The following is a 27,297-nucleotide window of genomic DNA, read 5'->3' on the forward strand; positions in this document are numbered from 1 at the left end:
TTTTGAACTTTACCATATTTGTGAAAATTATTTTCTTGGTTAATATGTGCTAAGTGATATGATTCAAAGTAATAAATACGATGCATTTACAATCTTAAATGTGTTTAATCCGTACTTCTACATTATTTGTTGCATAATGTATACATTATGTAATGTAGAGCCACGATGTGCTCTATCCAGCATTTGAGAATGAAAGCACTTAGTGACTTGCAACAAACTTTACACATTATTTCAGACCTTTAGAGAGATTTTTCTCATTTATAATCCCCACAAAATGATGAAAGGAGAGAAGATAGTTTATCACTGACTACATCTTCGCTATTCATGTGGTAAAAATGCCTAATGTTTTAATTTGTTACTTCTTTACTACTAACTGTATTCATGACATATATTTCAGACAGTGTTGATATACACTGCTGTATGTACGTGCAAAATTATATCAGTTGTTGTGCATTGGGACAGCTCAGGAGGGGGGAGAGCAGTAAGCACATCACGATCTATGCTGATCCAAAGGGGCAGACACATGAGGGCAGCTGATATTATTGTGCATACAGTAGCTTACTTAATCACCATCATTCTTCATAACAGCACAATAGATAAGTGTGACCATAGGTAACAGCTTGTACTTTAATATATCTACTGGTACCAAGAATTGCACCAACTGATGATCAGTACTTACCAACAATTTTTTCCCATAATTTTAAAATGAAAAATCTCAGTTAGTAGGGATAAGTATATACTTCTGCTGAAGTGATTTAGCTCTTGTACTGTTTAAAACACAATCACTAATTTGTGCTCGTCTTACTGTCAGTGTATTTCAGTACATAATCACAAATCCATACAAGCAGCTTTTCTCAGTCTTGAGCTACATTTCAGTTTACCAAATATCTCCAAATCTGAGGCAACTCTGAATGCAAGGTGACCCCCCATTATGACACATGGGATTACAGAAAATCATGTATACACATACTAAGTTAATTTTGAAAATTTAAAAATTGGTGCCTTATTACAGGTAAGTGAAGGAGGCAATAAATGTACTGGGAAACAGAAAATAAAATTAGAAAAGACCTCCCTTAGTCAGATACAGATGCCAATATTCCTGTTGGCTGGATATACTTCCCATTTGTGATCTCCAGGAAAATTTCTTTTGTATCACACAACATAGCCTTCTCTAGCAGGCAATGATAAGCATTCAACATTACAGAAAAAAAAACCTGGAATTGACTATCCCTGGACAGGTTGGTTGGTAATGATTTGCTGACATTTTAGAAATTGTTTTGTGGAAAATTTTCATCTGCACTACCCTCACCTCATAGATAGTCGCCATGCTTAGTTTTCCAGAATTTGGTGGCAAGGCAATCACTGATCCCTCTTTACTGCTGCAATGGGAATGACCAAGGTACAGTGATGGGCTTGGTCCCAGAGGTCAATTATAATCATCTGCTGTTGACTGGCATGAATAGAACCGTCATGATGCTTGGCTTGTGGAGGCACAGTAGTAATTGAAAACTTGCCCTCTCTCTCTGCAGCAGTGTACAATGTGCCCAAAGTGCCAACAAGCCAACTGCAAAATTAAATTTAGACAGATCAGCAAGTGCTGATCAAACATAACTTTATGAAGCCAATCTTCTGCCCTTCCAACCAAACTACTGAGATTCCATTGTACTGTGCTTGTGATGTCATGATTAACGATGTTACAATTAATATTATTAATTTATACTTATGCAGTGGTAGTTAATAAGTGAGATTACAAGTTCAACTCTATTACTGTAAAAGATATATTGGACAGTATTTGGTAAATTAGATTCACTTAATATGATGCTCCAAAAATTTGGAAACAGAGTGAAGTAGAGGTCAAGTAAGCCATTTCAAGTTCATTATGAATATATGTGATGTATTAGGCTGGGCATACTAAGCAGAATCCACATAGCTGTATAATATAGATCCAGTAAGATATACCTTTCTTCACTTTCTACATTCACGTGTAAGGTAAACTTCCACCTAGTTTCATGTGAGTGAATGTCATAGTTGTGTTTGAAGAACTTTCTTCTAAGGATGCTTCCTTTTGTAAAGACTACTAAATCATATGCACATAAACAAGACAGAGGAAGCATTTTTAGATTTTTAAATAATGGTTTATAGGATTCTTTGTATTATCACTCTGATAATCTTTTTTGACATTCTAAATGTTTTGTGCAAAATGTGGAATCCCAGTGCTCCCCCCCCCCCCCCGCCCCTCCTTTTCCTCCCAAAATAATCCTGTGCGTCATTAGTGACTGTATATTGCCATGGTCATTTACATGGAGCAGAAGTGGAAAATGTCCCACAACTCATACTTGAGAGACTCCATGCTTGCATTTTTGCACTTTAATGTAAAAATTGTTTATTGATTGTTGCCTCAGAATGTGTCCTACCAACCATGGCTGAAGACCACAACAACAACAATGTAAAAATTAGCAATCAAGATTGTCGACTATTATGTTCACATTTTACAGCTGTCAAAGAGTTAGCGCAGCAGTGTCAGAGTGGCACTTGTTTGGCATCGGCAGTTGATTTGTGGTCTTTGTCCTTGCGACTTTCCATGAAAGTTGAGTGTGAGAACTTCCTTATGCAAAGAGACCAATCTTGATCAGCAATATTCTAGTGCTTAACTAGTCTCAAGTTCTTATGGTATCTCTCCTTCTGTGTTCAGTATTTGTTAATAAATGTTTAATGCTCGTGGTACATGAGTGTTTATATTTTGTATACTCTTGTGCAACACAGCTAGCTCTTTATTCCCATGAAGTAATGAGTGCTGTTGACAAGGGGTCTCAGATCGATTCCACATTCTCAGATTTCCAGAAGGCTTTTGATACCGTTCCTCACAAGTGACTATTAATCAAATTGCTTGCATATGGAGTATCGTCTCAGTTGTGTGACTGCATTTGTGATTTCCTCTCAGAGAGGTGACAATTCATAGTGATAGATGGTAAATCATCAAGTAGAACAGAAGTGATATCTGGCATTCCGCATAGTGTCATAGGCCCTCTGCTGTTCCTGATTTACATAAATGATCTAGGTGATAATCTGAGCAACCCCCTTAGATTGTTTGCAGATGACACTGTAATTTACCATCTAGTAAAATCATCAGACAATCAGTTCCAATTAAAAAATGATGTAGAGAGTATTTCTGTATGGTGCAAAAAGTGGCAACTGGCACGAAACAAAGAAAAGTGTGAGGTCATCCACATGGGTACTAAAAGAAATTCAATAAATTTTGGGTATACAATAAATTGCAGAAATCTAATGGCTGTCAATTTGACTAAATACCTAGGAATTACAATTATGAGCAACTTAAATTGGAAAAACCACATAGATAATATTGTGGGGAAGGCGAAATAAAGACAGCGCTTTGTTGGCAGAACACTTAGAAGATGCGACAAACCCACTAAAGAGGCAGCCTACATTACACCTGTCCATCCTCTGATGGAACATTGCTGTGCCGTGTGGGTTCCTTACCAGGTAGGATTGATAGAGGACATCGAAAATGTGCAAAGAAGGGCAGCTCATTTCGTGTTATCACGCAATAGGGGTGAGAGTGTCACTGATATGATATGCGAGTTGGGGTGGCAGTCACTGAAAAAAGGTGGTTTTCTTTGTGACGAGATCTATTTATGAAATATCAATCACCACCTTTCTCTTCCGAATGCGAAAATATTTTGTTGACACCCACCTACGTAGGGAGAAATGATCATCATAATAAAATAAGACAAATCAGCGCCCATATAAAAAGATTTAGGTGTTCCTTTTCCCCATGCACCATGCGAGAGGGAGTGGTAGAGAAGTAGTATGAATGGTTTGATGAACCCTCTGCCAGGCACTTAAGTGAGAATTGCAGAGTAACCATGTAGATGTAGATGTACTGTATGTCTGATTTACTCAAACATGCAAACATAATTTATTCAGATGGTTATTGGCTTTGCTGTGTGACATTGATGACCCTGATGTAATCAGCTTGCAGAGACCAGAAGAATGAGTAAAAACTCTCAGGAGTGACAAAAGAATTTTCCTCAGGCTATGAACATTCACACCTCAGTGGGCGCAGAAGGTCTGTCAGTATGACGACTTGCCGTAAGGTTGCCATCATTCTTGCCTCACAATCCAGCAGCCTAGTTTGCACAGCTAGAAGCAAGTTTCCATTATGCAGGAATAACTACTGATAAAACCAAATTTGCTCTAGTGTTCAGCCAGCTTGACCACCATTACATGGCTGTAGACATAATTACAGCTCCTCCTGCACTAGAGTCTTATGACACCCTCGAGACAGAATCAGTTCATCACAAGAAGGCATGTGCATCAAGTTCTAACACAGGGAAGCAGAGGAGACACGAAATTCATAATACCTGAGACACCTATGCAGTTAAGTTGATGCAGGAACTGTAAATGACATCTCGTTATGTACGCTTCGTAGTAGCTGTTTTCTGGCCCAGTTTTAAACTATAGTTGCATCTCAGGAAGAAATTTCATTAGATACTGTTGCAGATCTGGCTGGCAGAATTCAATATGCAATAATGTTGCCATCAATCAATGTTGTAGTGGTGCCATGCAACAGTGCTTCGTCATCAGTAGAGATGGCTGCAAGTTATGACTGCCTGTCAGGCAGGGTCAGTGCTCTGGCTAGACAGACAAGTGAACTACTGTCTCATCGTAACTCTGAGAATGACAGATGACGTTATCTTAGAAGTCTGTGTAATTATCTCATGACAAACTCATCTGTGCTCAGTGGTGCAGAGCAACCTCCTGTGGTATGCTGGTATCATTGAAAGTTTGGAGATCAGGCACACAAGTGCATCTCACCATGTGCTTACCCAATTAGCAGTGGCAGTCAGATGTAGCCCCATCTTATTACTAAACAGTATCTCAGTATCTTTACGTTAGTGATCAGAAAAATGGAGAAAAACTTCTTTTAGACACTAATTTGGATTTGCACATTTACCCTCATACTCACCTGAATAATTGCCTTTATTGAATAATAACCTTATTTGGAATTTTATGTTTACTGACTGTAGTGGAACTGGTCCTTCGGGAGCAGTGGTGCTGGGTTGAGAGATGTGCACACATTTTCAAAAACATCTCTTTATTTTCCAAAAGCCCACTGAAAGAAAAAAAAATCCCCTCCCAGAGGTGAGGTCCAGTCCCACTCACAAATACGCACAATACGAGGTGTGGTTGGAAAGTTTTAAGAATGGATCTGCTACTGCGTACTGATTTGGCAGGCAGGTACATGGAGGGTGGAGAGTGAGTTATTGCCTTGTCCTTGAATGCCCTCTGACAGGAAACTGCATTTCCTTTATTCAGTTCGTTGTGGCAGCTGGTTAAGTGTGGGTCTGTTAGGGCTTGTTGCTGGATTCTGTCTGCGTGAAAATGAATGTAAAAATGGAGAACGAGTTTGTGTGAAATTTTGTTTTAAAACCAGGAAATGAGATTCGGAGACTTACAAACTATTAAAAACAGCTTTTGGAGATAATTGTACGAGCCAGTCAAATGTTTTTGTCTGGTTCAACAGATTTAAAAATGGCGGTGAATCATTTGAAGATGGACCACAGTCCAGCTGTCCTTCTACTTCAAAAATAAATGAAAATGTTGTGAAAGTTTGTGACTTAAAGTGCTCTGATCGTAGACTTACAATTAGGGAGATGGCTGATGAACATAATTTAAGTTTCTATGTAGTTCACTCAATTTTAACTGAAGAACTGAACATGTGTTGAGTGTCCACAAAATTCATTTGAAATGTGCTGTCAAGTGACCAGAGACAATACTGACTTGAAGTGTGCCAAGAACTGATTATGCTAAAATGACCCAGATTTGTTAAATAGGGTAATTACAGGTGACAAATTGTGGGTATATGGATAAGATCCTGAAACCAAGTTGCAGTTCACCATGACCGAAAAAAGCACTGCAAAGTTGGTCGAAGGTGAAGATAATGTTGGTGACTTTTTTCGATTCTACTAGTATTCTGCATCATGAATTTACCCCTGGAGGATAGACAATTAACCAGGAATACTGCAAATGTACCTTGAGCATTTGCGCGGAAAGGTGTGGAGCAGAACGCCTGCATTGTGGAAAGACAGGAGTTGGGTGCTGCACCATGACAATGCTCCGGCTCATCGTGCCTTCTCCATCGTTGAATTTTTGACCAAATTCAAAATTCCTGTGCTTCCACAACAGCCATATTCCCCTGATTTGGCCCCTGCAGACTTGTACCTGTTTCCTAAACTGAAATTTTCACTGAAAGGGAAGCAATCTGACTTGACTGAAGACATCCAGGCAAATCTGGAGAGCGTCCTTAACACCCTTTAGGAAAAAAAATTCCAGGAATGTTTCCAAAAGTGGAAACACCATTGGAGTTGGTGTGTCCAGTCAGAAGGGGATACTATTTTGAAGGGGATGCATCACAGTAGCATGTAAGTACCGCTGTTGTACAATTACAAGCCCATTGTTAAAACTTTCCAATCACACCTCGTATATCCACCCTTTTTTCTCAAGCAGTAGCAACACTATTAATAAGAACATTTCAAGGCACAAATACAAGTCAGTCTAAAACAGTTATTGCTCAAGCTCCTGGCTCACGTAACATGAAATGTCGCTGAAGGTGTCCAGCCAAAATTCTTACAAAGAGCTCAGTCATTTAACAACAAGAATGTTAGGAGATATAATTCAAGCACAATTCAATTCAATTCAATTCAATTTTTATTATCACATAACATGCCTTATACAATCAAAGATTGTGACATAGGTGACTTGTCAGTTTTTACACTATATATATCAATACTAAAAATACAACAAACTAATAATATACATGGTGTAACATCTTCAAATAGGTATTTGAATTACAATTATAATGCATTGTTACCATTCATGAAATCTTCTACACTATAGTAACATTTATCTTTCAGATATTTTTCCAGGTCTCTTTTGGTGCCTTTTACATTTGGGTCATCCATATCTTTCCATATTTTATTTACAAATTTCATGCCCACATAGTATGGGGTTTTTTCATATGATTTTAAACGGTGGGTAGGTAACATGTAGCTCGTTCTATGTCTTGTATCATATTGATGCAAGAAGAAGTTGCCCTCAAAAAGTTGTGGGTTTCTTTTCGTGAAAGTGAGAGTTTCATAGATGTATATGCTTGGAATGCTCATTAGATCCAGTTTTACAAATAAAGGTTTGCAGTGTTGCTTTGGTTTTGTTCCCACCATTGCCCGGATGATTCTTTTTTGTAGTCTAAAAGCTCTAAGTAAATTTGTTTTTTCAGACCCCCAGAAAATTATACTATACCTAATGACTGAAACAAAATATGCATTATATACAGTTTTTCTTACAGCTAAATCAGTAATACTATACAAGATATTCATAATATATACAAGGCTATTCAGTCGACCCAGTATGTTGTCCACATGGCGACTCCATAACAGGTTTTTATTGACTAACACGCCAAGGAATTTGACACAGTCTGCAGTCTCTAATTTTTTGTCCATATACCTTATTTCACTTATAGACTGTGCAGATTGTTTTGTGGTAAAATGAACAATTTCTGTTTTTGTAAAGTTTAATGTTAAGTTATTGTTTTTGACCCATGCCTCCACTTTCCCAAGTGTTTGTTCAATATGACGAATTAGATCTACCTCATTTTTACAACAGACTACAGCTGTTGAGTCTTCTGCATAGAGGATAGTATCAGACAGGACCTGACATGGCATATCATTAATATAATATAGAAAAAGCAGTGGCCCTAATATTGAGCCTTGTGGAACACCTAATTGAGTGTTTTTCCAGCCAGAGAGAAATTTCTTGCCATTGATGTTAATAAGTACTCTTTGTTTTCTGTTTGCCAAGTATGATGACATCCAGCTAAGAGATTTGCCTTGAAAACCGTAGCGTGCCAATTTTTGGAGAAGCAGCTCATGATTTACTGTGTCGAAGGCTTTGGACAGGTCACAAAAGATGCCTGACACACACATTCTATCATCAAGACATCTGCTGACTATTGTGACTAATTCATTTATTGCATGGATTGTGCTGCAGCCTTTTCTGAAACCATATTGATTGCCTAAGATAATGCTGTTAGATGAATTGTGATTTTCAATCTGATCACATGCAGCTCTTTCAAATATTTTTGAGAAAATTGGTAACAGTGAGATTGGCCTATAGTTGCCCAATTCATCTTGTTTGCCTTTTTTGTGTATGGGCCGAACTTCTGCATATTTTAATCGATCTGGGAAACATCCCTCATCAAATGATTGGTTGATTATGAAAGAGAGTGGATATGCAATACTGTGACGGACTATTTTTATTATTTCAGTGGGGACCTCATCCCACCCCGCAGATTTTGAATTTTTTAGGGACATTATGATTTTGATGACATCTGAGATGGAAACATGAGAAAACTTAAAACATGTGCAATTGCTATCTGTCATACTGGGCTTTGTATTTGGTGGTGAACAGTCACCAAATTTGTTACAGTTTATGAAAAAGTCATTGAATGATTCACAAATGGCACTGGGTTCTGTAACAGCTCTACCATTTATCACTATTTTAGAAGGGCATTTTCTCTCTGCCTCACTGCCAACTTCACTTCTTATAACAGACCAAACAGCTTTTGATTTGTTTTTTGCATTTGAAATGAAGTCGTTATTTGCAGTACGTTTTGCTAGTTTAACTATTTTGTCAAATGTTTTTTTGTATGTGCTTACATACTTAAGAAATTGAGGGCTTTGATTTACTTTTGCCTCCATATGCAGTTTCCTCTTAGTAGTACTAGACACTCTAATTCCTTTTGTTACCCAGGATCTACTTTTTTGGGTCCTGGTCCTCACTGTTACAAAAGGGAAGCATTCATTGAATATACCCAAGAATTCAGTTAAAAAGTTATTGTAATTGTCACTTGTGGAAGTGTGTTTGCTGACTGTCCACTTGGTTTGGCTTAGTTTTTTGCAAAATACTTCCACATTTTCTTGACTGAAATTCCTACATCTTTTTGTTGTGCAGACTGAATTTTGCTTCGGTAGTGATACAAATAGTGCTTTATGGTCTGATACTCCTAAATCTAGAAGAAACTTTTCTTTTACATAATAATTATAACTACTTACAATATTGTCAATACATGTTGCAGAGCTTGCTGTAATTCTTGTATACTGATCGAAATTGAGATTTAGACCATTTGTGGCTACCAGGTTCTTTAAGTGTGAAGAAAATTTGTCATCAGTCTTTACATCTATGTTGAAGTCAGCACATATAACCACTTTCTTGTACAGTTTCTCACATTTTAATTTATGTAGCAATGTATCAAACTTATCTAAAAATACAGAGCTTATATGATACCCAGGGGTGCGATATATGCTGATAATTAGTGTGTTATACTCTTTAAGTTCTATACAACAACTTTCAAATGTGCCTTCTTCATTCAGATGGCTAAAATTCTGTCTGATATCATAGTCTACCGTGGAATGAACTAATATGCAAGAGCCTCCATACCCATTGGTCCTACAAAAGCTGGTAGCCAGTTTATAACCTGTAAGTTTATTTAGGAGACTGATATTTTCAGATTTTAGCCAATGTTCATTAAGGCATATTACTTTCACAGATTGTTTCAATGCTGGTCAAGCTCCAGCTTCAGTTAACACCAGACGACTACTGAAGGTGCCCACCTGAATTTTTTATGAAAATTTTTGATTATTTAATATTATCAGATTTAATTCAAAACACAATGCTGGTCAAGCTCCTACTTCAATTAACTTCAAACCGGCAATGGAGCTGCCCACCCAAAACTTCTTACACAAAATTTAATTTACTTAAAAAGCAGGAACATTAGAAGGTTAAATTCAGAACAATGCTTGGCAAGCTTCTGCTTCAATTAACATCAAACTGGTATTGAAGGTGCCTCCCCAAATTTATGACGTAAAATTTCAGTTATTTGAAAACTGAACATTAGCAGATTTAATTCAAAGCACAATGGTGGTCAACCCCCAGCTTCAATGAACCTCAAACTGGCACTAAAGGTCCTGCACAAAATTGTTGACATAAAAATTAAGTTACCAAGGCAAGTACCAACTTTTTGAAACACAACTACTGATCAAACTCTGGCTTCAGTCACAACCAATTAATTCAAGGCACCAGTTGCATCCGGTATTGGTAGCATAACTTGAGTGAGAATGAAACAGACCACATTTTTAATCCCATTACAAATATTGTTCCAGGTTCAGATTCAATTACTGTAACTGTCAAGGAATGAGGTGATGGCAATGGCTGCCACACATAAACAAAATATAGATAATCTTGAGATACAACTACTCGCAGCTCACACTGGCCCACTTGCTCAAGTGACCACCGCACATCGGTTTTAATTTGACAGTCACTGCCCGTCTCCCAGCAGGCCACAAGTCTTCATCAGCCAGTCATAGCCAACCTCACAGGCACTCTTAGTGCTTCTTCTAAAAATGGTGCTGACACAAGAGACAAATTCAGGCAGCTCCCAGCACCGCTGATTACATGAACATCATTGCTGCTCTGACAGGCTGTCTCTGTTTGGCCCACATCTCTGAAACGATGTTTTCAAGTCACTGGCCACACACTAAGAAGGCTGCTGCAATTGATGCTGCTACAGCTCGCACCATCAGCAGTTATGGCTGTCCAGGCCTTAGTTACAGTTGTGCACTCTTCAGATGCAGTGAGTAGTTGCAGGAATTTCAGCTTGTCACACACTTGGTGATGGATTGTACCATCGTGCTGATATTGTGGGGCTGATTATTGGAGCCAACTTCCTGGTATATTACCACCTTCTGCCTATTGTGGTAGATATGAGGCTTGTCAGTAGCGTTGCTGGACTTTAACTGTTGAATTCTCAGGTGGAGCAGCAATACACAGCATCAAGCTCATGCAGGCAGCAGGAAGAAAATATGCTGGGTCACTTGACCAGTTTACAGCCATAATATGATCACCAGGCACCACCAGGTGGGTATGTCACAGTACTATGCATTACTTATGCCATCCCAAGCTCCTAATCATCTCACTATCGCAAGGGCAAAATTTGACTTGATGCTCAGGGAATGGATTATTCACACTTCTAACAGACCATAGTCATTACTTCTCCATCTGGTACTCAAGAAGAGTGGTGCATGGTGCCTGTGTGGTGATTATCGTATGCTTGATCTAAGAACAATTCAGGACTGATAGCCAGTACACTTCTTAAGAGACTACAATTATGTTCTCCATCGTGCCTCTGTCTTTAGTATACTAAACTGCACAAAGGCCTTTACATGAAGTTCCATGGTGGATGAAGACATTCCAAAAATAGTGACAATCACTCCATTTGGCTTGTCTGAGAGTCTCTATATGAAACTTGTTTGCACAAGACTGCTCAGTCTTGGCAAAGGTTCATTGACTACATGCTGCAAGAATTGTCATTCTGTTTTGCTTACCTACAAGACTTCATCTTTTCAGTCACTGCAGAACAGCACCAGCAAAACTTGGCGGAAATTTTCAAGTGCTTAGAACATCATAGTGTAATATTAAACACTACAAAGTGTGTCTTGAGTAAACCGGAGGTTATCTTCATAGGTTGTCCAATTTATCAGCAGGGTCATAGTTGCAGCATGGGGAAATAGAAGCCATCTCATGAAGGTCTCACAGCCAGAAACCATCAAAGAACCATGCTGTTGCTTGAGAATGCTGAGTTTTTACTGGCATCATCTGCCCTGCACAGCCAAATTGCGAGAACTGCTGCCGCAGCCCTCACTGGCCCCAAGACAAAGGGAAATGCACCAATCCACTGGACCAATGTGATGAGCTCTGCTTTTCTGGCCTTGAACTGAAGCACAGCAAATGCTAGACTCCTAACACATCCTGCATTGGATGCACAACTGGTGTTGGTTGTTGATGCTAGCCAGACATCTGTGTAGTGTTGCAGCAGCAAGTCAATTGTGCAAGACAAAAACAAGTGTTCACCACGAGAGTACAAACTTCTGGAATTCGTTGTCCAATTTAGCACTGACATTCCCCACATTTCAAATATTAACAAAGTTGGTGGCAACAAATGTTACTGATTTAATCCAACTTGCAAAAGCACAAGAATGTGATCAGGAACTCCAAACACTACTGAATGATGCATCATTCACCCATCAGTTACAACTTGTTGATTTTTATGATTGAGATCTGAAGTTTTATTGTGACATTTCCAGTGGAGGATCTCATCCTCTGCTGCCAGCTGAGTTCTGCTTATGAGGTTTTGATAGCCTCCTTAACCTATGCCACCCTGGCATTAGACCAACAACTTGCCTGGCTCCAAGAGGTTTTGTCTGGCCTGATATGATGATTGTCACAAGTGGGCTTGTGTTTGCCTTGAGTATCAGTGCAGTAAGATATCCCATCATATGCGTGCACCAGTCTCAGATTTTCCATCCAGACATGACCACATGCTTCATACATGTGCACATAGACATAGAGGGTCCACTCTCACTGTCCAGTGGTCAATGATATCTGTTGACTGCAACTGATTCATTTCATCCATTGTATAGATGCTATACTGGTCAATAATATGTTGGCAGCAATGCTAGCTTTTGCCTTTGTGTCAAATAGGGTTTCACGCTGCATGCCATTATGAACTGTGGCTGACAGTTTGAGTCAGAGCTATTTAGTCAACCCAGTAAGTTATGTGGCACTCTCCATTGCAGGACAATCAGTTACCATCCTGCAAGAAATGACATGATTGAACATTGGCATTGTTCTTTAAAGTCTGCATTGATGTGTCACAACACAAGTTGGACCACTGACTTATCTGTGATCTTACTTCATCTTTGAATCACTTAAAACATGACTTGAATTCATCATCAGTGAAACTACATACCACGAAACCCATCAACTGCATGGCGAACTCATTGATCCTAGTTCTATACAGCTACCTGATCACGACCAGTCAGACTTCATTTGTCAACTGAGGGAACATGTCACATGCTTACAACCTCCTCAATCATCTACACATTAACAACATCTAGCTATGTGCACCTACTGCTCACACATCATGTTACATATGGACAGTGTCAGACTTTCACTAAAACTTACATACACAGGTCACCAAAAAAGAATTGCTATCTTAATGAAGAACACACCCTTGATGTTGGGTACTCTTTCCTGCAAGATTTTTAGATGATGCTCTGCTACTCCCTAGGGGGCTGATGTAACAGTCAAGATAATCTACTAATGTGTTCACATTTCACAGCTGTCAAAGAGTTTGCACACCAGCTGCCAAAGGTGCCCTTGTTCACCATCAGCTCTTGTTCTGTTCTCTTTGTTTTTAGCAACTTTTTATGAAAGTGCCAGTATGAGAACTTCCATGCAAATAGAGACAGATATCAACCAGCACTACTCTAGAGCTTAACTTGTCTCAGGTTCTTGCGGAATATCTTCTGTGTTCTGCATTCGTTAGTAAATGTTTAATGTACATGGTACACAAGTGTTTATATTTTGTGCACTGTTTTGGCTACTTGCTCAAACAAACAAACATAATTGATTCGGATGGTTACTGCTTTGGCTTCACCAAACAGCATCATCAGTAATATCAAGTTTTTACTGATATACTACATATGTGATATACTAGATATACTACACTGATATACTAGATATGTGTTTGCTTTAACCATCCACTTGATTTAAAAAGTTAAACATTTCTGACTAGATTGACTTTCCAGCTCTGATTCCTTGCTGTGGATCTGCAGACAATAAATCATTTGTTATATTTTATGTGTTGCGTAGAGCGTTTGATTATTGGTATTCTTTCTGGACTTTAAACAAATGACTGATATATAGATGTTCTTGACAGTTTAATGGATATACAATTTAATTAGGCATTGTGTGTTGTATTAAGTAAATAGTGTATTCACACAACATTTGGTCATTACGAGTTCCCGAATCTTGCATCAGAATGCAAATGAAAATGTTTTATTCCACTGTTGAGCATGTTTAGATGCAATTGGTGTGATCAGTGTTAACATAATAACAATAGCAATAATAATAATGTGAACTTCAACATGACAAATGTTATTAACTACAATATAATAATCCAAGATGGATACAACACATATTTGTGCAAATGTCAATAACAACAAGAAGTTTCCTAATAAATCAATTACAAGATAAATGAACTACATAGTTCAGTGAATGACAAATAAATAATCAAACAGATAATCAACAATAAATACATGAAACAAAAATAAAATAGTTGCACTGTGTGGCATATGTGTAGTTTGCAGTTACTTTATAGTTCATTCTCATAAGGAAAGTGGGTCATTTGTCACATATTCAAGGAACTATTGAGCAGAGTAAATTGCTTTACTTTTGATCCATCTCAAAAGCCTAGTTTTAAATTTATTCACTGGCACTGTGTAGGCATTTTCACATAATTTGTTGAAGTAGACAGAACCAAGATATTTGTAGCTGTTATGTGTCTTTGCAAGCCTACCATATGGCATATTAATTGCATGTCCACTTCTTACATTATGGTCATGCACTGTTCTCCTTAAGTCAAATTTACTCAGATTCTCTTTAACGAAGACTAGGCAATTGTAAATATACAGGCCAGGAACTGTCATTATATTTAGTTTCTTAAAATAATCTCAACATGATTCATATGGGCTAAGTTCTGCTGTGCACCTTATGGCTTTCTTTTGCCATTTAAACACTAATTTTGAGCCTACGGAATTTCCCCATAATAGTATTCCATAACTCAGGTGCAAATGGAAGAAGCAAAATATGCATATAACAGAAGCTCTTTACCGACACTGCTCCTCAGCTTGTACAGCAGATATATGGCTCGTGCCAATTTGCCACATATCTTCCCTGTGTGGGTATCCCAGCTGAGCTGTTGATCTATATGAAATCCTAATAATTTTACTGTTTTGTTATCATGACTGGGAGCATTCAGATTGAATACAGTAGCTTCAGTTTTACTATCATTCTTCTGCAGTACATTTGCCTCAAACCAAGTAGTGCACCTCTCCAGTGCCACTGCCGCATGGCAGTGTAGCACACTTTCAATATTGGTATCACATGTGATGAGTGTTGTGTCATCAGCATATAGCACTCCATTACATGATACAACTGCAGGTAAATCATTTATATAAATAATGAAAAGGAAAGGTCCAAGCACAGATCCATGGAGACATTTTGACATTTGATTATTTACCTTAAATAACTGTTTTCTGTTGTCCATGTATGACTGCATTAGGCATAGAACATTCTCTCTCACTCCGTAGTGGTAGTTTCTTTATCAGAATATTGTGGGAGACCATATCAAAAGCTTTCCTGAGGTCCAACAGTGTTGTTCAGATAATATCTTTATTTTCAAAACAATTGTATATTTTTGCTACCATACTCTCAACTGCTTTGACTGTAGAAAGGCTGGATCTGAAACAATCCTGTGAGGAGGTGAGAATATCATTATGTTCAAAACATTGACTCATCTGTTTATGCATGCAGGATTCTATTATTTTTAATATTATGGGATAAGTGATATTGGTCAATAGTTATCTGGTGTTGCTATATCTCCTTTCTTATGTACTGGTCTAACTGCAGATATTTTTAAACATTCTGGACAATTACCTTCATTTAAAATTTTGTTGAATAATTTAGTCAGTGGTGTTACAATTTGATTTCTGATATATTTAATAACATAATTTGAGAGACCATAGTAATCCTCTGCTCTAGAATTACTGAGCTTAGCTACTGATTCATTGAGCATTTTCTCAGTTACACAAGTCCAATGAAAGCTGTCTGTCTGTTTACTGTTCATTTCTGGCAGCAGTGCATCTGCCTTACTCACATTCTCCATTATGTTGTAATCTGATTGAGGACTGACGAAATGTGCATTTAGAATATCAGGTGGAATTGGTGTCTGGTATACTTTATCATCACAGTTAGTTTGTTTTAACAATTTCCTATGCAGCTTTGCGTTTATTTACTGAGTTCAGTATATATGTATCATTTGCATTGCACTTAGCTGCCTTGATTTCACCTGAAATCTTTTTCACTTTCATGTACATTTATTTGTCAGCTTTATTGTGCTTGGACCTATCATTATAGAGTAGCATTATGATTCTTCTTCTACTTAGATGTGTACCAGCTTTTTAGATTTTGTGGTTTGTTGTAGCGATTTTGCTTTTATATTTTCTTGCTGTGTTTAGGACAACATGCTTCAAAATTTTCAGTTAACAGTTCTAGAAATTTGTTGGTAGATTCACTTGGACCTGCAGTGGGTATTATTTTATCCTATTTTATTAAAGTCAATTTACTTATCAACTTGTTTAGCTTTGATTCATTAACTGGTCTTATAATTTTTTACTGTCTGTGGAAGTTTCAGTTGCTTTACTGTTAAGAATTTGTCTGGCCATAGTCCCTCATAATCTGAAATGCCTAGCTTGATTGTGTTGAATTCTGTTTTGTTTAGATGAAAATTACAAATTATGTTATCTATACATACTTCCTGTCTTGTGGGTTTGTCATTCATGCAACTGAAGTTAAGGGATCTTAATGTATTTAGCAAGTGATAAACCTTTCTATTCTTAAATCTAATGTCTGTATTGATATCACCAAATATTAGTATTCTGTAATTTTTGTATTTGAGTAGCAAGAGAATCAGTTTCTTCAGAAGCTCCACAAACAGGTCTTCATTGTTTTTTGGGGGGCGGTATACTGAAGTTATTATAATTTCCTGGTTTGGCAACATTATGGCTGAAGCTTCAAACTTTGATTTTATGCACAGTCCACTTACATCTATAACTTCATAGATTAGGGTCACACTATTTTTAACATTACAGATACACTACCACGTTTAATACTTGTTTTACAATAGCTGGTTGCCAATTCATACCTATTTGGTACACTTAATTTTAGTTCATCATTGCTAAGCCAGTGTTCATTTATTGAAATCACAGTGCAGTTGAAGTTTTCCAGCCAGTACTGAAGTTCATTAAGTTTGTTCTTAAGAAACTGCACATTAATATGTAAGAATGTTACACTTGTACTTATCTTACTGTGGTTTTCCTGTAGCCCTGCAGCAAAAAATCATTGAGATGGGATGGAACTGCTGCTTTCCTCTTACTCAGTGTACAACGGTTTGATGGAGGAACAACTGAATCTCACACTGGAATGATGAAACAGTTTTTATTTAAGTTTTTATGTGAACTGCAGAACTACTCATGACACTCATATTGCTTAATCAATGCCTCCCAAGGCAAACAAACAGAATTCTGCAAGTGCTGACTTATCAATGGTAAACGTTATCCTTAGTTCAGTTGCAGTTGCAGTTATGGTTGGAAAATCCAGTACAGTGGTTTGCCCAGCTTGGGTGACAATTTGTCTTGGCCCATATTATTGCACATGAAACTAAATGAAATTATGTGGTGGTGGAAGCAAATGGCTATGGAAATACAAAACATTCTTGTTTACCACCCCCCCCCCCCCTTTCTGCTCCTCACAAGTATTGATAAATAATACACCTCTATCAAAGAAATGATTGCAACATGTTTGTAACAGTCATAAGCAGAGTGACACAAATATTTTTCTGTGCTGAAGAACTTGATGACTGCACACCATACCAAATAATTTGATGTCTTCGCACACTGACAGGCAATGCAGTGAATGATAATGTACTATGGAATATATGGATGTCATGCTTGGCTGTGCATGTACAGAAAATATTTACAGTTTGCACTAGTGATTGATGCTTTTGCTCAAATTGATGGTCAAATGATCACATCTTTCTCATCTTTGAAGCCACTGTAGAACAGCACTAGCAACACTTAGTGGAAATTTTCTCACGCTTAGAACAGCATGGTGTGGTGTTAAATACTGCCAAGTGTATTTTGGTATATCACAGATTACCCTCTTCTATCATCAAATTTTGTCATATGGGTCATTGCCACTACCTGAGAAAGGCGTTACAGTTATCTCTGCCAGGTCAGTGACCCCTCTGTAGGTGCCGCAAATCCAAACTGCTTAGTTATCTCATAAATTCGCAGCCCTACAAATCCAGTGCTCCATCTGTGTGTCACAACTGCAATACTCTTCCAACAGAAATAAGATTTCAACACAGAAACAGCTTAGTATATAGACAAACTCTGCAACTGCCTGGCAAATTCTTCATTCACACAACGAAAAATAGCACTGAAGCATCAGATTTAGCACAACATCTGTACTTGCAGATTCATAATCTCTGCCCTGCTATTCTAAAGGACGACCATTCTTTTTCTACAGTTTGCATTCCTGCAAACAGGCTGTCGTCTGACAAAATTCCATTCAGAACTCTCTCCAACTACTATACAGTGGACCATACACAGTAGCTGCCCACCATGATTGAAAATTTGTTGTTGAGATCAATGGCTCTTCTGTCATGATATCCATAAACAGATTTAAGCCAGACTTCATCTGTGCTGAGATTTTAGCTGGTTCAGAGACAGCAGCTAAGGCTGCAATACTACCTACGTGCAATTCCATGCACTAAGTCATTACAGACTGAGCCTCTGGTTAAATCTTCAGGCACCACTTGTTCTAGGCCATTGCATACGCTTCAGTGTCAAATAATGTTCAGACTTGGGGGGTGGGAGGGGGGGTAAAGTGATTTGGGCAATAAATATGTCTGCTACGTTTTATGTGCCTTGTAGATTTGTTGATTATTGATTTTGTCTCTGGCCTTCAAACTAATGATGTTTTTGGCAGTTTGACAGTTACATGCTGTAATTTGCCTTTATATGTTCTGCTGAATAAATAGTAGTTTCACATAACAAATTATTTACTAGCATCTCTTTATTTAAGTACACAGAAGCACACACTTGGTGCTAAGAGGATAGAGACAGCTTATCTTCCAACATGTTCCACTACTAGAATTCCTTAATTAAACATAACCTCTGGTAGCATAAGCAAATTCCTCAATTTCTGAATGCTGATTGAAGTCTACCATCCGTAGGCTAATTCCTTATTTTAAGAGGCCACCATAGTAGTAGTGAAGACAGTTAATTCTGCTGTTTATGGAGGGTGGCCTTCCCCATGAACCATGGACCTTGTCGTTGGTAGGGAGGCCTGCGTGCCTCAGCGATACAGATGGCCGTACCATAGGTGCAACCACAACGGAGGGGTATCTGTTGAGAGGCCAGACAAATGTGTGGTTCCTGAAGAGGGGCAGCAGCCTTTTCAGTAGTTGCAGGGGCAACAGTCTGGATGATTCACTGACCTGGCCTTGCAACATTAAACAAAACAGCCTTGCTGTGCTGGTACTGAGAACGGCTGAAAGCAAGGGGAAACAACAGCCGTAATTTTTCCCGAGGGCATGCAGCTTTACTGTATGGATAAATGATGATGGCGTCCTCTTGGGTAAAATATTCCCAAGGTAAAATAGTCCCCCATTTGGATCTCCGGGCGGGGACTACTCAGGAGGACGTCGTTATCAGTAGAAAGAAAACGCATTCTACGGATCGGAGCGTGAAGTGTCAGATCCCTTAATCGGACAGGTAGATTAGAAAATTTAAAAAGGGAAATGGATAGGTTAAAGTTAGATATAGTAGGAATTAGTGAAGTTCGGTGGCAGGAGGAACAAGACTTTGGGTCAGGTGAATACAAGTTTATAAACACAAAATCAAATAGGGGTAATGCAGGAATAGGTTTAATAATGAATAAAAAAAATAGGAGTGCGGGTAAGCTACTACAAACAGCATAGTGAACGCAGTATTGTGGCCAAGATAGATGATGATGATGATGATGATGTTCGGTTTGTAGGGCGCTCAACGGCGCGGTTATCAGCGCCCGTACAATTTCCCAACCTTTGCTCAGCCCAATTTCGCCACTTTCCTGGATGATGATGAAATGATGAGGACAACACAAACACCCAGTCATGTCGAGGCAGGTGAAAATTCCTGACCCCGCCGGGAATCGAACCCGGGACCCCGTGCTCGGGAAGCGAGAAGCCAAGATAGACACGAAGCCCACGCCTACTACAGTAGTACCAGTTTATATGCCAACTAGCTCTGCAGATGATGAAGAAATTGAAGAAATGTATGATGAGGTAAAAGAAATTATTCAGGTAGTGAAGGGAGACGAAAATTTAATAGTCATGGGTGACTGGAATTCGAGAGTAGGAAAAGGGAGAAAAGGAAACATAGTAGGTGAATATGGATTGGGGCTAAGAAATGAAAGAGGAAGCCACCTGGTAGAGTTTTGCACAGAGCATAACTTAATCATAGCTAACACTTGGTTCAAGAATCATGAAAGAAGGTTGTATACATTGAAGAATCCTGGAGATACTAGAAGGTATCAGATAGATTATATAATGGTAAGACATAGATTTAGGAACCAGATTTTAAATTGTAAGACGTTTCCAGGGGCAGATGTGGACTCTGACCACAATCTATTGGTTATGAACTGTAAATTAAAACTGAAGAAAATGCAAAAAGGTGGGAATTTAAGGAGATGGGACCTGGATAAACTGAAAGAACCAGAGGTTGTAGAGAGTTTCAGGGAGAGCATAAGGGAACAATTGACAGGAATGGGGGAAAGAAGTATAGTAGAAGAAGAATGGGTAGCACTGAGGGATGAAATAGTGAAGGCAGCAGAGGATCAAGTAGGTAAAAAGACGAGGGCTAGTAGAACTCCTTGGGTAACAGAAGAAATATTGAACTTAATTGACGAAAGGAGAAAATATCAAAATGGAGTAAATGAAGCAGGTAAAAAGGAATATAGACGTCTCAAAATGAGATCGACAGGAAGTGCAAAATGGCTAAGCAGGGAGGGCTAATGTAAGGATGTAGAGGCTTATCTCAAAAGGGGTATGATAGATACTGCTTACAGGAAAATTAAAGAGACCTTTGGAGATAAGAGAACCACTTGTATGAATATCAAGAGCTCAGATGGAAACCCAGTTCTAAGCAAAGAAGGGAAAGCAGAAAGGTGGAAGGAGTATATAGAGGGTCTATACAAGGGCGATGTACTTGATGACAATATTATGGAAATGGAAGAGGATGTAGATGAAGATGAAATGGGAGATATGATACTGCGTGAAGAGTTTGACAGAGCACTGAAAGACCTGAGTCGAAACAAGGCCCCGGGAGTAGACAACATTCCATTAGAACTACTGATGGCCTTGGGAGAGCCAGTCCTGTCAAAACTCTACCATCTGGAGAGCAAGATGTATGAGACAGGCAAAATACCCTCAGACTTCAAGAAGAATATAATAATTCCAGTCCCAAAGAAAGCAGGTGTTGACAAATGTGAAAATTACCAAACTATCAGTTTAATAAGTCACAGCTGCAAAATACTAATGCGAATTCTTTACAGACGAATGGAAAAACTGGTAGAAGCCGACCTCGGGGAAGATCAGTTTGGATTCCGTACAAATATTGGAACACGTGAGGCAATACTGACCTTACGACTTATCTTAGAAGAAAGATTAAGGAAAGGCAAACCTACGTTTTTAGCATTTGTAGACTTAGAGAAAGCTTTTGACAATGTTTACTGGAATACTCTCTTTCAAATTCTAAAGGTGGCAGGGGTAAAATACAGGGAGCGAAAGGCTATTTACAAATTTGTACAGAAACCAGATGGCAGTTATAAGAGTCGAGGGACATGAAAGGGAAGCCGTGGTTGGGAAAGGAGTGAGACAGGGTTGTAGCCTCTCCCTGATGTTATTCAATCTGTATATTGAGCAAGCAGTAAAGGAAACAAAAGAAAAATTCGGAGTAGGTATTAAAATCCATGGAGAAGAAATAAAATCTTTGAGGTTCACCGTTGACATTGTAATTCTATCAGAGACAGCAAAGGACTTGGAAGAGCAGTTGAATGGAATGGAGAGTGTCTTGAAAGGAGGATATAAGATGAACATCAACAAAAGCAAAACCAGGATAATGGAATGTAGTTGAATTAAGTCGGGTGATGCTGAGGGAATTAGATTAGGAAATGAGACACTTAAAGTAGTAAAAGAATTTTGCTATTTGGGGAGCAAAATAACTGATGATGGTTGATGTAGAGAAGATATAAAATGTAGACTGGCAATGGCAAGGAAAGCGTTTCTGAAGACAAGAAATTTGTTAACATCTAGTATAGATTTAAGTGTCAGGAAGTCTTTTCTGAAAGTATTTGTATGGAGTGTACCATGTATGGACAAGAAGAGAATACGAGGGTTGTTTTTTAAGTAAGGGCCGTTCGTGCGTATAGTCCCGTAGTTCGCGCGGACGCCACAACAAGCCACCGCGCCACTTGCCGGCAGCCTTCCCGTTCACACTGATGCAAGTTGCAGCTCTGTAGCTGACGTGTATGCATCGCTGTGCTACTTTATAATGTTTACGATTATTGAATCGCCCGCTGCATGTGAGATATGGTCAGTGATAAGTTGTTTGACCGCGAGAGGCCTATCAGCTGCAGAAATTCATCGTCAGTTAACAGAAGTTTATGGCTTGAATGCAATGAGTGAAGGTAAAGTGCGTCAATGGGTTAGAGAGTTTAAAAATGGCCGTCAAAACCTCCATGACGAAGAACGCTCAGGCCGGCCCTCTGTGATCACTGATGATTTGGTGGCTGCAGTCGAAACAAAGATTCGTGAGGACAGAAGATTCACAATTTCCACTCTTTCTTTGGGATTTCCACAAGTTTCAAGATTGGTTTTGTACAAAATTGTGTCTGAAAACCTAAACTTTAAGAAACTGTGTTCTTGGTGGGTACCCAGACTCCTCACAGAGGATCACAAAGGGAAGAGATTTGCCACTTCATTGGACTTTTTGATTCGTTACGAGGAAGAAGGAGATGACATGTTGAGTCAAATTGTCACTGGAGATGAAACATGGGTATCCCATATCACTCCCGAAAGCAAGCAATAATCGATGGAATGGCGACACACAACCTCATCCATCAAGGTCAAAGCCAAACAGACACTGTCAAAGCGCAATATTATGGCAACTGTGTTCTGGGACCAGCACGGTGTTTTGCCAGTGGACTTTATGCCACGAGGAACAACAATCAATTCAGATTCCTAGTGTGCAACTCTAAAGAAGCTCCGCAGAGCAATTCAAAACAAAAGGCGCGGCATGCTGACAAAAGGAGTTTTGCTCCTGCACGATAACGCTAGGCCTCACACCTCTCAAAAGACTTGGGATTTGATTGATTCTTTTGGCTGGGAAGTTTTCGACCGTGCACCATACAGACCCGACCTTGCTCCTAGCGATTTTCACCTTTTCCGGTACCTGAAACACCATCTTGGCGGGCAGTGCTTCAATGACGACGATGAAGTGAAAGCGGCCGTGAACTCTTGGCTGTTGGAGCAAGCGGCCGAATTCTTTGAAGCGGGAATTAAAAACTTAGTTGTACGGTATGACAAGTACTTAAATAAACAAGGCAACTATGTAGAAAAATAGGTAAAAGTGTGTAGAATCAGAAAATGAAAGTTTTTTTACAAAAGTATTTGTATCTTTTTAAAAAAATAAAAACGGCCCTTACTTAAAAAACAACCCTCGTAGAAGCTTACGAAATGTGGTGCTACAGAAGAATGCTGAAGATTAGATGGGTAGATCACATAACTAATGATGAAGTATTGAATGGAATTGGGGAGAAGAGGAGTTTGTGGCACAACTTGACAAAACAAAGGGACCAGTTAGTAGGACATGTTCTGAGGCATCAAGGGATCGCAAATTTAGCAGTGGAGGATAGCGTGGAGGGTAAAAATCATAGAGGGAGACCAAGAGATGAATACACTAAGCAGATTCAGAAGGATGTGGGTTGCAGTAAGTACTGGGAGATGAAGAAGGTTGCGCAGGATAGGGTAGCATGGAGATCTGCATCAAACCAGTCTCAGGACTGAAGACCACAACAACAACAACATGGTGCAGAATGTTTTGAGAGTGATAGGAGTTGTGTAGAGTCCATCTTGAAGAAAGCATATGTTATTTAATTAACCCTCAAAAGGGCGTACCTATGTATAAAGTGCACCGATCACAAAAAAACATTGTCTTGTATCATTCCGTTGTAGTTTTTCAGAGCCCATACCTACTCCATCATTACTGTTTCAGCTTATTATAAGTTGTGTTGTCATACCTCCAAGTGAGCAGCAGAACTATACAATAAACAGTGAGCTAGGTGAGAAAAAATTTATGACCAGTGCACGAAAGTGACCCAGATTTTGAACTACAGCACAATTCCAGATGAAGCACCTATCTACGAGTTAAGTAGTCACCAAATAAGTACTTGGAAGGGATCTGATGCAACTGTGCTGTTTGATGCTTTGGGTGGATCATTAGTGTGGAGTAACACTTGTACATGACAACAGAGTGATCTGATGAAAGTTTATTTTATTATTGATTAATGAAACAGTGATCTATCTCATATAACATAAGTTTATTTTATCACTGTTCAATTAAACTAAGATTAAACTGTGATTTTGCTCCTACATGTTTATCTTGGTAAGATATAGATGACTATTGTTTACATCTGTACAGAGTCCACCAAGCACCCACTCATGTTACGAAAAATGGTGCACCCACTCGAGGGTTAGTGTAGAGATACAAGGGGAAACAAATATCTTTTCAAACTCGGCTACAAAATAAATGTGTTACTTCCTTCTCAAAGTGTAGAATCACCAGATAAAACAAACTAAAATTAGGAACAGAGAATCAGAACAGAGTACTTGTACCATGATCCTGTGAAATTTTAAAAAACATCTTGAAGGTCAAAGAATAAAAAATATGAAATGAGTGATCACAGTCTTTAGAGGACAGTAAGAAATTTTACAAGAGTGAGAACCAGAACTAATAATACAAAAAGGGGTATTTGGGGAAAATAATTCTGGCAATGATGCCCTTGGATAAAATATTTTTTATTTTCTTTCACCACTAGATTTAAATAACATATTAAACATATGATTTTCCACCCTCCATGTTGTTGTGGTCTTCAGTCCTGAGACTGGTTCGATGCAGCTCTCCATGCTACCCTATCCTGTGCAAGCCTCTTCATCTCCCAGCACTTACTGCAACCCACATCCTTCTGAATCTGCTTAGTGTATTCATCTCTTGGTCTCCCTCTACGATTTTTACCCTCCACGCTGCCCTCCAATACTAAACTAGTGATTCCTTGATGCCTCAGAACATGTCCTACCAACCGATCCCTTCTTTTTGTCAAGTTGTGCCGCATACTCCTCTTCTCCCCAATTCTATTCAATACTTCATCATTAGTTATGTGATCTACCCATCTAATCTTCAGCATTCTTCTGTAGCACCACATTTCGAAAGCTTCTATTCTCTTCTTGTCCAAACTATTTATCGTCCATGTTTCACTTCCATACATGGCTACACTCCATACAAATACTTTCAGAAAAGACTTCCTGACACTTAAATCTATACTAGATGTTAACAAATTTCTTGTCTTCAGAAACGCTTTCCTTGCCATTGCCAGTCTACATTTTATATCTTCTCTACTTCGACCATCATCAGTTATTTTGCTCCCCAAATAGCAAAATTCTTTTACTACTTTAAGTGTCTCATTTCCTAATCTACATCAGTCAACACCTGCTTTCTTTGGGATTCAAATTATTATATTCTTCTTGAAGTCTGAGGGTATTTTGCCTGTCTCATACATCTTGCTCTCCAGATGGTAGAGTTTTATCAGGACTGGCTCTCCCAAGGCCGTCAGTAGTTCTAATGGAATGTTGTCTACTCCCGGGGCCTTGTTTCGACTCAAGTCTTTCAGTGCTCTGTCAAACTCTTCACGCAGTATCGTATTTCCCATTTCATCTTCATCTACATCCTCTTCCATTTCCATAATATTGTCGTCAAGGACATCACCCTTGTATAGACCCTCTATATACTCCTTCCATCTTTCTGCAGCCGGCCGGTGTGGCCGTGCGGTTCTTGGCGCGTCAGTCTGGAACCGCATGACTGCTACGGTCGCAGGTTCGAATCCTGCCTCGGGCATGGATGTGTGTGATGTCCTTTGGTTAGTTAGGTTTAAGTAGTTCTAAGTTCTAGGGGACTGATGACCACTGATGTTGAGTCCCATAGTGCTCAGAGCCATTTGACCCATTTTTTGACCTTTCTGCTTTCCTTTCTTTGCTTAGTTCTGGGTTTCCATCTGCACCATGGTTTAAATTATTTCATTCATGTGTCATCCAAGCTATATTAGCTACTACTGTTTCAGTTAGTTGGTGTTATTTCTTATATCATTTTTCCTACCTCAATGTACCTGTTCTTCTCTATAATTGCTCTATGCAATTTGGCAGAGACTTCTGTACCAAACCAGCTTGACTTATACTTGTTACTGTCTAGCACACAACAGAAGCCATGCCAAAATTAAGTCATAATTACTTCTCATCATAGATTTTGCTGTAATAAGAACATGTTTGTGAATTTGTTTACAGGATAATGATCAAGAAGATGAAGAAGCCCTTAGGAAAGAGATCATAGCTGTAGTTTCACATATGCAACAGATGCCACCGGAAGCTGATGAAGAACAAGATAAAAGGAAACCATCACAGAGAAAATTGACGTGTTTGATGCCTTCTCCACAAGCACCTAAGAGTGTAAATTTAGCTGATAATTTCAAAGTCAGCATACAACAATTTATGAATGATGGAGAGCGTGGTAAATAACTTACTGTCACACTTTGCAAATTTACACCGCAATGAGCTTACACAGTTAAATATTTTTAGCTAATTGATCATTACAGTTGAATTAAATTTGTATTATTTCTGTTCCTTTGACAGGTATTGACCATTTCAGTCACCGTTATAGTCTCAGGAAGAGAACAGCATCACACTTAATGAACATGCACAGAAGGACAACTATAGAAAGGCGAAATTCTAAGGCACTGGCTGGAAATAACAAGATGTCGACAACCTATCCTCATTTGACATCACCAGCACACACAGAAATTGCTAATGAAGGTCATGTGAATGCAGGATTTGATGGTTTTTCAGAGGATGTAGGAATAAATAGAAGACCTTCTCAGAAGAGAAAGAGTATAGTTACTTTTGCAGATACCGATGTTAAATACAGTTGACAGATCTGAGAATTATTTATTCATTAAAAGCCATTGCTTTAATCATTAATTATTTGTAAAGAACAGTGTAAAAAGCTATAACAACATTGAATACTACTCTGTAAATAAAATTTCATTGCTGGTCCTAGGTAGTAACACCAGTACATTTCAGGTATCATAACAACACTACAACAAATGTACCAAACCTAACTGCCTTCCAGATGATATTTCTGTGATTTAGAATTAAAAAGTATGCATTATTTT

At 38.7% G+C, this 27,297-nt stretch overlaps 1 protein-coding gene across 1 annotated transcript in view; it reads left to right on the forward strand.

Moving 5' to 3' along the window:
* Positions 1-27,082, forward strand: part of LOC126485065 (chitin synthase chs-2-like) — a 271,806-nt gene extending 244,724 nt beyond the window's left edge. The window contains exons 21-22 of the mRNA XM_050108667.1: positions 26,414-26,636; positions 26,759-27,082. Coding sequence (XP_049964624.1) covers positions 26,414-26,636; positions 26,759-27,054 — 519 coding nt within the window. The 3' untranslated portion in view covers positions 27,055-27,082. The remainder of the gene's footprint in view (positions 1-26,413; positions 26,637-26,758) is intronic.
* Positions 27,083-27,297: the final 215 nt, after the last annotated feature.

This window comes from Schistocerca serialis, chromosome 6 (genome assembly GCF_023864345.2).
Source record: "Schistocerca serialis cubense isolate TAMUIC-IGC-003099 chromosome 6, iqSchSeri2.2, whole genome shotgun sequence".
Lineage (NCBI taxonomy): Eukaryota > Metazoa > Arthropoda > Insecta > Orthoptera > Acrididae > Schistocerca > Schistocerca serialis.